This window comes from Syngnathus acus, chromosome 22 (assembly GCF_901709675.1).
Source record: "Syngnathus acus chromosome 22, fSynAcu1.2, whole genome shotgun sequence".
Lineage (NCBI taxonomy): Eukaryota > Metazoa > Chordata > Actinopteri > Syngnathiformes > Syngnathidae > Syngnathus > Syngnathus acus.
The window spans coordinates 1,651,710-1,664,148 of record NC_051106.1 but is presented as its reverse complement, the minus strand read 5'-3'; the positions used below and the strand labels follow the sequence as shown (position 1 = coordinate 1,664,148).

General features: G+C 45.4%; 3 protein-coding genes across 3 annotated transcripts; all 3 read left to right on the top strand.

The window, feature by feature from the left end:
- The first annotated feature begins 2,129 nt into the window (after nt 1-2,129).
- On the top strand, nt 2,130-3,715 carry LOC119115960 (nanos homolog 1-like). The gene has a single exon (XM_037240931.1). The coding sequence runs from the start codon at nt 2,241-2,243 to the stop codon at nt 2,835-2,837; it is 597 nt and encodes a 198-aa protein (XP_037096826.1). The 5' UTR covers nt 2,130-2,240; the 3' UTR covers nt 2,838-3,715.
- A 157-nt stretch (nt 3,716-3,872) lies between these two features.
- si:dkey-33c12.3 (uncharacterized protein LOC335380 homolog) lies at nt 3,873-6,084 on the top strand. The gene is made up of 4 exons (XM_037240928.1): nt 3,873-4,557; nt 4,675-5,052; nt 5,169-5,293; nt 5,523-6,084. Exons 1-4 carry the CDS (start codon nt 3,991-3,993, stop codon nt 5,581-5,583), a joined length of 1,131 nt encoding a protein of 376 aa, XP_037096823.1. The 5' UTR covers nt 3,873-3,990; the 3' UTR covers nt 5,584-6,084.
- A 468-nt stretch (nt 6,085-6,552) lies between these two features.
- On the top strand, nt 6,553-10,896 carry LOC119116342. The gene is made up of 5 exons (XM_037241649.1): nt 6,553-6,575; nt 7,450-7,748; nt 8,164-9,246; nt 9,541-9,709; nt 9,792-10,896. The coding sequence occupies exons 1-5, from the start codon at nt 6,553-6,555 to the stop codon at nt 9,916-9,918; spliced, it is 1,701 nt and encodes a 566-aa protein (XP_037097544.1). The 3' UTR covers nt 9,919-10,896.
- Nucleotides 10,897-12,439: the final 1,543 nt, after the last annotated feature.

Here is a 12,439-nt window from a genome sequence, read left to right as displayed (position 1 = left end):
GCCATTTGCATGACATAATTTCATGTATTATTCAGCCGTTTGGAGGCAGGCGTGGAAGGCGTTCCTTCCAGGCAGCACAGAGCCGTCACGAGGCGTCCAATTAGTGCAATCATGAGCCGCATAGCACGGCTGCTCTCAGCAACAGAACACCCTTCCTATTAGTGGGCACGCGTGTGTGTGCGTGTGCGCGGACAAAGCTCAAAAAGTCAACGCACAGGCTGAAAGGGAAATAAAGCGCCTGGTATGTAATCAGAGACAACAGAGTGTTTCATGAAGCCAGATAATGGCCATTTCATGTGCGCGCCATTTCATTAGCATAGATAATAACTATTTAGATGAGGGATGGTTGGTTGCCGTGGCAACCCAGATCCCGGCAAACAAAAGAGTTGACCAGAGGACGCAAAAGGAAAGATAAGAACAACGTTGCAAGCGCAGCACACCTGTCACACGAGATTGACAACAAAGTCTTTGTTCATAAAAAGCTGCTTGGTCGCTCAGCTGAGCAAATCATAACGTCGTTGTGTCTCTGAGGTCACGGAAGCTAATTGGCCACACACGGATGAAATGAAAGAGAATTGCCGTCCAGATGGGCGTCCACATTCTGTGCACGGTGGTCCACTTCAGCAGGAATGCGGCGCCGCTATCAGACCTTTGCCACATGGGGAATTCGACCTCCCGTTTGTCTTTCAGTGGGCCTCGTCCCTACAGCTTGTTTTGATGCATTCCTCGCTGGCAAGTTTTGGATTGGTGTTCAAATTTTCAGGCAAGCCGCCACGGCGGTTATTCCCCCGCGCACAGTGGCAGACTCTCGTCTCGGCCGTGGGTAACCGGAGCCCCTCTCGGGGTGGCCCATCTGGCGGACGCCCCGGCTGTGGCGCCACCGTCCGGCTGCGCTCCCTGTCAACTAACAAACCGCAAGCCTCGCCCTTGACCCACGGGCCCTAACTCTAACTATTTTAGATCATCGGTTGAACAGAACCTGATAGAGCGAGGGAGCAACAGCCGACAGCCACTGCACTTCAATGCATCGCGAACACGAGAAGCTTATCAACAATGACCTCTACGGTGTTTGTGGTCTTATACGCGCCAAAGTGGACAGCATGCTGTTTTTTTTTCAACGAGGCTTCTAGAAATTGATCCCCATGCATGTCATCAGGGGGATGCATGTGTTTAAAAAGACAAAAGGGGGTCGAGAGGGGGCAGACTGCGGGTTAAGTAATAGCAAAGGAGCATAGCGCAAGCAGGCAGGCCTTAATTCCCCATCGACCTCGGCTTGTTGCCGGCGTGCTTCTGGCGACCCCGACACCCGTCTGGGTCCCGATTTGAGGGTGTGCAGATGGAGCAACCGTTAAGAGACGAACTTGCATCGTCCCTCGAGTGGGGTGGGTTAAGAGGTCAGGGATCAGAGAAACCCCCCCCCCCCCATCCGCCCATCTGACTCCACACCATGCGCCCCGTGTGTCTGGGGACATCCACGCAAAGATGACACATTATGCAGTTTATGCTATTAAAGCAGGACGGGGGGCGAGGTGAGTGTGAGCGGGGGGGGGGGCTTCTATTTAGCTGGCACGCACATACACAGAGGTCTTCATGAAAAAGCATTTTGCTCATTTTTTCATTCAAGTTGGATGAAGGGCAAGATGCTATTCCTTCTTTTCCTGCGCCATCCTTTCATCTCTTGTCTGTTGTGTTTCCTTGTCTTCTCCTCCATAGCTTAATTACATTGACACCCCCCCCCCCTCCCAATCCCCATCACACACAGTGAGCATGAAGTCTGTATCAGGTTTAATGCATATTAATGAGCGGCCTGCCGTGGTGAGGTGGAAACAATGAGGTACAAAGGGAGGTGTGAGGGTGAGGCAGAACAGGTGCGGGGGGGGGGGTTACCTCTTCACATTCACTCACTAGAAAGTCATCATTTTATGTTTCGGGCGAGTGTGTTATTAGTTGTCAATGAAAAATAAACACTGCAGGACTGTATAATAATACATATTTGGGGGGGCAAACACGTGCCCACCCACTCTGCTGTAGCGATGCCCCTGTTGGTGCTTCTTCTGCGTGATCATCAACTTGAAGCAAAACCACGCCCCCTTGTCGCTGCTCATGAGGAGCGCCACTAAACCGCGCCTGCACGCTGACTGTCCCGCACAGTGGAACCAGAGACTGCAGCAGCAGAAACGAAAAGAACAAAGTAGAAGAGGAGAACCTCCACCGCCCATGCTGACACTTTAGCCCGCGGGATGGATTCGGTGGAGCGCCGCTACTTGTCTCCCTACGACTACACTTTTAACTTCTGGAACGACTACCTGGGCTTGTCCACCCTCGTGGCCCCGAACCGGATCCGGGCCCCTGCGAGTAACGGCCCCAACTCCATAACGGAGTCACTCAAAGCAACGCTGGGCTTGGACGACTCGCCGTGCGAGCTTCAGGAGCGCTTCTGGCCGCTCCGCCGGCCGCCGCTCGGCGACCTCAGGCTTGCCGGGGTCAGAGACGACGCGGCCAGCTCCGCGAGGAGCGGCTTCACGGAGGTTCCGGAGCGAGGACGCAAGCAGGCGTCGCGCGGCAAGGCCGAGCACAGGGTGTGCGTGTTCTGCCGGAACAACGGCGCTCCGGAGGAGGTGTACGGCACGCACATTCTGAAGACAGCCGACGGCCGGGTGTTGTGCCCCATTTTGCGGGCGTACACTTGCCCGCTGTGCAGCGCCAACGGGGACAACGCGCACACCATCAAGTACTGTCCGCTCTCCGCCAGGGAGCCGCCCGGGGGCCACAGGATGATGGTGCTGCCGACCAAAGCAAGGAGAGCGCCCGGCAAGAGACTCAAACTCTTCTCCTGAAAACGTCCAAGGAGGAAAACATTCATCGTTGTTTACGTATTTTTCTCACTTCTTCTTTGACCAAAATGATCTTTTGTTCGGATTTGATCCAAATTGCACATTTAGACTGAATTTAAATGGAATCCCGAGTCCACATTTAGAGCGATTCCAAGTGTTACATATAAGAAACAAGATGTTCATAAATAATCACCAAACTACCCATTTATATATTTCTCCAATATATTTCTCCAATGATGCGTTCTGTTATATGTTTCATCCAATTTGAACAAAATACGTCAAGTGTGTTTTTTGTGTATATTTTCATGTCAAGTTTAATCCAGATTCGATCCACTTGGCACATTTGGACCAAGTGAAACTTGTTCTGATGGTTTACAGAGGTAAAAAGATAGCATATAGTGAAAGGTTATACGATCTAACGCTAAACCAAGTTTAATCTGGTTGTCTACATTTTGGTGTTATGTTAAATGTAAATTTCTCTATATGGTTTATGAGAAACGAATCTTAAAATAATAATTCTGTCAAATATTGTACTTCAGCTCTATATTCAGATTTTTATTCTGATGCAAGACCTGGTCACATATGCAGACTCTTCTATACAGCATTTTGACTTTTGCATTATGGAATTTAAAAAAGACAGAATGCAGACGTGACCATGCAGTTGACAGATTTTTTTTGTCTTAAATATGCTCCAGTGGATCTTGTAATTGTCTCAAAAGGTTCTAAAGAGCAACATTCCAAAGTTTCTACATGTTAAAAGCAAATGTTTTGTTGTACTTATTTTTTACTTAAGTGTAGAGCAGGGGGGATTTTCACTGTGCATAAACTCTGAATAAAACAAGATTTGTTTTTTTTGCATATGTTGTGATTAAAAACAATGACGTCACAAATTCAAACATGACAAAACAGCTATTTTCTGTGCCTTCAATTCACACAAGCGGCGCTGTCTTCACTGCAGCAGTCCGCTATTGGGCGACTGGCTGGTGACGTTACTCGCTTGTGTGAAAAAAAGGGGGGGGGGGTACTATATATAAAAGTCTGGCTTCTGCAGCATCCCCGAGCTGGCGCAGTGCTCCTGCTGACTCGTCGTGTGCAGGACAAGGGGGACTTCTGCTGAGAACATCCATTTCACTCCCATCAAGAAAAAAACATCACCATGAGCTCCTCCGTCTTCTGCCGTCGACCTTGGGATGATTTCGGAGGTTCCCAGTTGAAATCGTCCCCGTCCTACTCCTCACCTACAACACCCGAGTCTCACGGGAGGCCCTCGAGGGTGTCCTTCTCCCCGACCCGAGTCCTCAGCTCTCGGCTGCTTGAGAAGGAGCAGCTGGTGGATCTTAACGATCGCTTCGCAGGCTACATCGAGAAGGTCAGACTCCTGGAGTTCCAGAACCGGGCGCTGATGGCAGAGCTGGAGGTGTTGCGTGGCCGAAGGGGCCGCCCGTCCCGCTTGCGGGGCGTTTATGAGGAGGCGGTGCGCAGTTTGAGGGCCGATATGGAGTCAGAGATCCGAGAGAAAATGAAGATGGAGGCGGAGAGGGACTACCTTCAGGAGTTTCATGAGAGGGTGAGAGAACGCTGCGAGGAAGAAGGCCGGCAGCGGGAGGACGCCCAGGAGGCTCTGATGCAGGCCCGGGAGGAGGCGGGACGGGCGGCGCTCTCCTACCTTGATGCCCAAACCACCGTGGCGTCTCTTTGCAACGAGATGGCCTTCCTCAAGAAGGTCTGTAGCTGTTTTCGGGTGCTTGGCTTCAGCAGATCCAGAACCTAGGGAGAATGAGTTTCGTCCCAGGACATTCCTGGAAAATATAATTTCAAAGCTGTACATGTCATTTGTAAGGTCTTTGCGGAGGAGAAGGTGGAGCTGCGATCACAGCTGGAGGTTGCCAACATCAGCGCGGAGGAGGTGCCGAGGACGGCGGCGAAGCCCCACCTGGGGGAGGCGCTGCGGGACATTCGGGTGCAGTATGAACGGCTGGCCGGCGAAAACATGCAAGCCATGGAGGGCTGGTACAGGAGCAAGTGTGCCTTGGCGGCGGACGTGGCCGGCAGGGAGCACCAGGCTGCGCGGGCCATCCGAGAGGAGACATCCGAGTACCGCAGGATGCTCCTAGCCCGATCCTCCGACATCGAGGCGCTACGGAACGTCGTTGAGGTGCTCAACAAGCAGCTGGGGGAGCTGGAGGAGACTCAGGCCACGGAGGTGGACAAGTACCAGGTCAAGTTTCACACATCATGATCTTGTAGCAGAAGGCAGAAATGAGCTGTACATCGAACAGAATCCGTAGTCCGTCTTTGGTAAATGCATCTGAGCGTTTGCTTTTCCGTTCCCAGACGAGGATCAACCAACTGGAGCGAGACATCGACGACGCCAAGCAGGAGATGGTGTTCTTCATGAGAGAGTACCAAGACCTGCTCAATGTCAAAATGGCGCTGGATATCGAAATAGCTGCCTACAGGTGACGCGGTTTCACCCAAACACGCACGTTCTTATTATAGTTGGGTGATTTCTGCAAGACAGTATACCTCTAAAATTTTGATTAAATTAAATAAAATTTGGAAGGGTTAGAATTTTTTTGCAAATTCGCATATTGCGGCTCATCAAAACATCTTGAACACAATTTTGCAATTCATTGATTTGCATAAAAAAAAGATCATCCAGAACTTTAAATATTCTTTTGCTTGTAGGAAGCTCCTGGAGGGCGAAGAGCAGTGGCTATCAGTTCCCTTCCTTCCCGCCATCCACTAAACACCCAACCGCCATCTTGAAAACACCCCGGCCATGTTTACAAGCCATCAGTCAAATGTCATCCATGTCAAGAGGAAAAATAAAGATTCCACCACAAGTCCCCCTTTTTCTCCACACATTCTGACTTCCAAATACAATATAGAAGCACTCCATGAAGAATTGTTACCCTTAAAGTCCAAGCAAAACACTTTGTACAAACACTTGAGCAAGTCTTTGCAAATAGTGCTTGAACTTTAATAACTGTGTCGGAGTAGTTGGGCCAGTGACCCTAAACCATTATTTTACATCTTCTTCTGCATTTACGCCCAAATTAAGAAAATTAAGAGACGAGCAAATGTAAATGCAGAGGAAGCCTAACTGTCGCTGGCGTCTTCTCTCCATTATACAGTCTTTATTGTGAACTGGTAAATCATGCTAAGCTAAGCTCAGATCCAACATGAAACTGAATGAAAGCTAACTGTAACCACAAGTTACAAGTCCAATAAAGAAATAAGAACTGAATTATGACTCAATGTTTTTTTTTTTTTTTGCAGGGGTGTGTTCTTTGGTGGTTGTATAAAAATATAAAAATATGACTGCAATCAGAATGAAAATGCAACGACCATATAAAGAAAATACACTCAATCAGGAACCAACAATTAAAAATAATCATAATTTAACTGAGCAATAATGTTAAGATTAAGTTATGTTCGTGTACTCAGATGCAGTAATCTGTTTGACATTGAGGGGGCGCAAGTGTGCAAAATAAGAGAAACCTTGTGCGTGTGTATATAGTTCAAAATAAAAAGCGGCTAAGAAGAGCCCAAAAGAAAAGCTCCTTTTTGTCTCCAACGCATTCTTTCTCCGAGTCACACGCAGTACAGCGGCGCGAAGCTCAACAGGTTATGGGCCCAGGAGCAACTCGGAGAAGAGTGTTTTAAGCCGAGAAAAAGTCGCGACGGACTGCGTCCTAACGGCTAACAGAGCATCATGGAGGCTCGAGGAGCAAGCATGTAGGCTTGAAGTTTGCATTTATAGATGGTCCAATATTGTGAAAAGTCGTTTAAAAAAAAAAAAGATTGAAAAAACTTGCACTTGTTTTTCTGTTTTTTTTATTTTTTTATTTTGCAATAAACCTGTTCAATAACCACCAAAGGTGAAAAGGACTTAGCAAAATAAAATAGGCCTACAGTTTTTTTTTTTTAAAAGAAAGAAAGGGCGCCTGAATTCAAACTGATTGTTTGCATCTTGACGAGGCGTCCAATCAGCGCCTTGCATTTGGCTCCGCTACCAGTGGAAGTAACGAACGGCCAGCAGTAGCACCACAGCGTCGAAACTTTCTCTACTCTCATTTTGGATTTTGCTCATTTTCAGCATCTTACTACGGCAAGGTTGATGTTTTATATGATTTTTAGATTAGGTTTTATGGTTGATATTTCCCTGTTTGACCTGTAAGATGTATTCTTGTTGTGTTTGTGGAGAATCTGTTCAGTCTCTTAAAGCATATGTTTTGCATTGTAAACGGCATCGCAATGAGCCCCGTTGTATTTTCAAGTGTGTGGAAATTGACTGTAAGCAGGTATTTTCTAGATATGCAGCATTAAAATCGCACTTCTATCGCCACCATCGTGCAGTCTCGTTGGCTGCTCCGGATCATGCTATGGCTTTAGCTACATTGAAGTGCACGGTTGCACTTTGTGAGCGCCAGTGTGACGGAGTCAGGGAGTTGGTTGCTCACCTTAAGGAGCACATAGCAAAGGGACACCCCATAAACTGCCCAGTGAGAGGATGCAAAACCTCACTTTTTACTGTGAAGTCTTCATTTACTTCTCATATGTCCAGAAAACACCGACATTGTTCAGCAAATGTGATTTGTGGCCAATTCAGAGATACAAACTCAGAAAGTCCTTCTACAAATGAGCAAAACATCCCTACCGTGCACGAAACTGCCAGTGTATCAGAGGCTGCTGAAAACACTTTTGGGGACTCGTTTAAGACGATAAGCAGTGCCATTGCTGCAGTGCTTCCAGACCTTCCTCAAGCAGTTCTTAGTTCAGTGGAAGATACATTGAAGGGATTTGGTGCAGAGACCATAGATGATCTGCAGTACATTACAGAAGGAGACTTGCTGCCAGTGTTGAAGCCAGTCCAAGCCAGAAGACTTGTTGCTGCTTGGGCCCAGAACAGTAAGTGTTTTTTAAATTTAACATAATTTCACAAAATTTCTACATTGCCATAACAGCATAGCACACATTATCCAGTTATTTAACAGTTAACAAGTAATCAGTTAATTATTAAATTAAGTAACAATTATTTTAATCATTGTTTTGAGTCAATTTTTTAAAAAAGGGAAAAAAAATTAATATGAAAACTCAAATATTTTACTACATTTTCTAATATTATGGACAAACAAGACACTTGAGGCCTTGAACAGTGATCAACATTGTTTACTATTTTCTAACATTTTATGGACCAAACAACGAATAGATTAATTGACAATGAAAATTGTTAGTTGCAGCCATATTAACAATACATAAAATATTCAACAGAGAAGCACGACATCCTTCAAGGTTTAATGTTTCTCCTGTTCTTCTGTTACAGACTCAAGCACTACAACTGCAGCATTTTCCTCTCCACTGTCCGTCTGTTCCTCTCCACCTTCAGTCTCTCCCTCACCATCATCCTCCTCAATCACCTCATCCCCCTCAGGTAGCTGTTCCACTTTTGTGGCAAACTGGGTAGAGACATTCCAGATACCATGGCAGAAGCTCCCTGAAGAGTTAGTGCAGAGTTTAGAAAGGAAGGTGAGACCTAGTCCGCGGCTGCGGCGAGAGATGGTAAGGATAGTGGTTTCTGAGATCATGAAGATGTGTAATAATCCAACCAAACACAACACTACAGAGATAGGCAAAAGAATGGTGGCCAAGTATCCAGAAGCCCTCCAAGATGTCATAGAGGGTGATGTCATTGGACCTGGATATCATTCACTGGTAAAGCAACTCCAAGCACGAGTTGAAAATGTGAAACGACCCAACACACCAAAAATAAGAAAACGCAAGGTTGCACCAGATGAGTCTGATACTGAAGAAATTCCAGCTGAACAAAAAGCCAGAGTTCAAGACACATATGGCTGTATAAACTGGGAGCCGAAATATTTGCCACTCTCTGAGACTATGGAGAGTCAGCAAGAAAAAAAAAACAAGATGAAGGAGATGTTTGAAGAGATTGACTTCAATGCAGACAATGTGAAAAAGTTAATACAGTCCACCTATTACACACAGCGTAAAGACATCAACAAGGGGACAAGCATCCAGAAACTCAGCCAAGAGTGGCCCTTTTTGTTCAAGGAAGCTGGTATGGTAGCACACTTCCAAGAACTTACTGGTCTGAGTCTAATGGATACTTTCCTTGGCAATGTGGAGAAAAAAGGAAGACGCCTCTTAAACTTCTTCAAGAGTGTTGATGCACAAAAACGCAAACAAGTCCTGGATGCTCTTCTCAAGTTTCAGACTGAGCTGGGCCATTTGGATGGTTGCTCACAAGACCTTGTAAAGATGGTACTTCTTTTACTGGCTCATTTTGGTGAGAAGGAGGAGAACCTGCTCCAATACGTTGAGGAGACATGCCTGGCCCAAGAGGTTCAGATAGAGAAGTTGCCGGCAACACCCTGCATAATTGTGTGTGGTAAGTAAACACAAATTAAATGTCTAACCAAACCCTGCAGCTAAATCTATATGTATACTGACATCAAATTATACTATTAGCTTACTTAAGGCTATGTTGTGTTGCAGCCCATATACTATTACTTATATATATATATATATATATATATGTAAAATGTTTTTTTTTTTTGTTTTTTTTTGTGCCACTTGTTCTATGTTTAATGTAATAAGCACCATTGTATTTTAGTCAATATCTGACATTTAAGTCCTTTTTTTATTTTTTCATTTTGTTTTTTTATGTTGTTAATATTTTCAGGGTCCTGTTGCTTTTCTGCTGACACATTCATGTTGAGCATTGACCAAAAGGTTGTCAACGACCACATCACTTCCTTCACCTCTGCCGTTTGCCTGCTGTTTGGGAGTTTCTATTGCTTCAACATACACTACCCAGTGGAACTACGATCAACACTAGAGTTTCTCCAAAGGTACAGTTTCTTTTTGCTAGAGCAATAATTTATTTGATTTCACCCATTAATTGTTACTTCTTTGTTTTTTTTTCTTATGAAGGTGTTTCTTCTCAATAAATCCTGAGAGAGGCACCAAAGTCGAGCGGAATAAAAAAAAGAAAGTACTCTCAGTCAATCCTAGAGTCCTCACTCTGATTGCAGACCTCGCAGACCATGAGTGGACATAGACACACCCTATTAACCCTTTAGGGACAAGTGGTTAAGGTATGAGTGGTTAATGTATGTTCAGGTATACTGGATGTTCAAGTATACATTATGTTATGGTACACTGTACCTATTTTGGTTTTAAAATTGTACCACAAGGTAAATTGAAAGCCAGTGTTAACTTTTTGTTGGAAAATGTCTGGTGGTTTCTAAAGGTACGTGTTTAGCTTCACTGAGAGCGATCAGTGGATTTGTGCTAATGAATCCAGAAATGTCTTTGATGGCACTTTTTTTTCGTTTACAGTCTTTAAGGTAATTGTTTGGTGAATTCTATAGTTTGTACAATTTCAAACCAATGCTGTTTTGCAACTTCACAGAAGTGGAATAACTTTCCTATATTTCAAAATGTAAGAAGAACATGTTTTTTGTGGCCAATTGGTCGTTCAGGTTTATTGAGTAGAATAAGTGTTGAAAATATTGTAGTCCCATGTAAATCACGCTTATGTGAGTCACTCCTTCAGAGAGTCATAGTGGATTATTTGTCTGCCAGGGGATTATTAAATGCAATTTACAGTTCACTGTAACACAGCTGCTGACTGTTTGCGGAGTTACACATAATAGCCTGACTCAATCTATTGAGTCAAAACTCAAGCTGTTATATGGAGTTTTGTCAATAAAGTTTGTACAAAAAAAACTAAAAAAAAACTTCTCATATGCTGTTGAGGCTTTTTGTTATACAGAAGTGGGTATGGTTGCCAGGAAAGGGGTAAATAAGGTTTAGCTAAATTTTGATGCTATAAAAACAGCTATGGCCATTTTCTTTCAAGATATTTTTTGGGCTTTTAACCTTTATTTGAGAGAGACAGCCTAAGATTGACAGGAAGGTGGGGGAATGACATACAACCACAAACAAGAGACCTTGAGCATTTAGAGGATGGGTGGTTAACAATAAGGGAATTTCTAAGCAATTCACATAAGAGAAGTGCTCCCCATCCAGTCGCCGAAACAAAAATTCTTATAGATTTATCCAGTTGTTTTTTAAACCAAATCCCAATATTTATCTGGTGTTTCCCGAAGTCTTGGTGTCTAATTAGGCATGTTAAAGTGAATAATTTTTTATCCCTTTTCAACTGGTCAAAAATGGTTACATTTGTCATGTCCTTCATATCTAATCATATCGTAATGTTCTAATGTTTTATATACTTTAAACTTAAATTGGTGACTGGACAATGTTTATTACATATTTATGAGTAAGATAATCTTCAGGGAGCGGCTCGGTGGGGCACTGGGTAGCACGTCCGCCTCACAGTTAGGAGGGTGCGGGTTCAATTCCACCTCCGGCCCTCCCTGTGCGGAGTTTGCATGTTCTCCCCGGGCCCACGTGGGTTTTCTCCGGGCACTCCGGTTTCCTCCCACATCCCAAAAACATGCTTGGTAGGCCGATTGAAGACTCCAGATTGTCCCTAGGTGTGAGTGCGAGTGCAAATGGTTGTTTGTCTCTGTGTGCCCTGCGATTGGCTGGCAACCGGTTCAGGGTGTCCCCCGCCTACTGCCCGATGACAGCTGGGATAGGCTCCAGCACGCCCGCGACCCCCGTGGGGACTAAGCGGTTCGGACAATGGATGGATGGATAATCTTCAGGTTCCTAATTATTACATTATATATACCATTTCTGTATGGAATACCTTTTGACCTGTTATCCCTCCCTAAAAAAACACCTAAAATGTTCAGTTATTCAACTGTATGGAGGGGTGGAGTGGAATGTTAAGGAACTGAGCTGGTAAGTTGGCAACTTATTTAGAAGATATACATTAGATCAGATATACATCAGTCTCAAACCTCAAACTATTGTTCTCCTTCCAATAGGCCAAGCCAAACACCTCCAAAGGTCCTGAAATTGAGTGGTGATATTATTGTCAGCATGGTCCTCCTTCAACGTGGACCTGTTTCTGCACTCAGTCACAACATTTATGGTAAGTTTTTCCTTACACACTGCTGCTGTAGACTGACAGTGGTGGGGCATTTCTTCAATAGGATGTTTCGTTTGATTATAAAATAGATCTCACCACTAGAACTCACTCTAAAATGCTCTGAGGATGCCATCTGCTCTGCCCTCCACTCGGCCCTCACCCACCTGGAGGGGAAGGACTCGTATGTGAGGTTGCTGTTTGTGGACTTCAGTTCTGCCTTCAACACCATTGTGCCGCAGCGTCTCATCAGCCACCTGCAGCGGCAACCGCATAGTGAAGTTTGCTGACGACACGACTCTGGTGGGTCTCATCACCAAGGGAGACGAGACTCAATACAGGCTGGAGGTTGACCTTCTGACCGCGTGGTGCAGGGACAACAACCTCCTGCTGAACGTCGACAAGACCAAGGAGATTGTTGTTGACTTCCGGAAGGGTCACGCCCAACACCTGCCGCTGACCATCGATGGTGCTGTGGTGGAGAGAGTGGGCAGCGCCAGGTTCCTGGGGGTGCACATCAGTGAGGATCTCTCCTGGTCCACCAACACCGCGTCGCTGGCGAAGAAGGCCCAGCGCC

Coding starts and splice junctions, on each gene's coding strand:
- LOC119115960 (XM_037240931.1), top strand. CDS start 2,241: ATGGATTCGGTGGAGCGCCGCTACTTGTCTCCCTACGACTACACTTTT.
- si:dkey-33c12.3 (XM_037240928.1), top strand. CDS start 3,991: ATGAGCTCCTCCGTCTTCTGCCGTCGACCTTGGGATGATTTCGGAGGT. Junction 4,558..4,674: donor AGATGGCCTTCCTCAAGAAG/GTCTGTAGCTGT, acceptor GTCATTTGTAAG/GTCTTTGCGGAGGAGAAGGT. Junction 5,053..5,168: donor CGGAGGTGGACAAGTACCAG/GTCAAGTTTCAC, acceptor TTCCGTTCCCAG/ACGAGGATCAACCAACTGGA.
- LOC119116342 (XM_037241649.1), top strand. CDS start 6,553: ATGGAGGCTCGAGGAGCAAGCAT. Junction 7,749..8,163: donor TGCTGCTTGGGCCCAGAACA/GTAAGTGTTTTT, acceptor CTTCTGTTACAG/ACTCAAGCACTACAACTGCA. Junction 9,710..9,791: donor ACACTAGAGTTTCTCCAAAG/GTACAGTTTCTT, acceptor TTTCTTATGAAG/GTGTTTCTTCTCAATAAATC.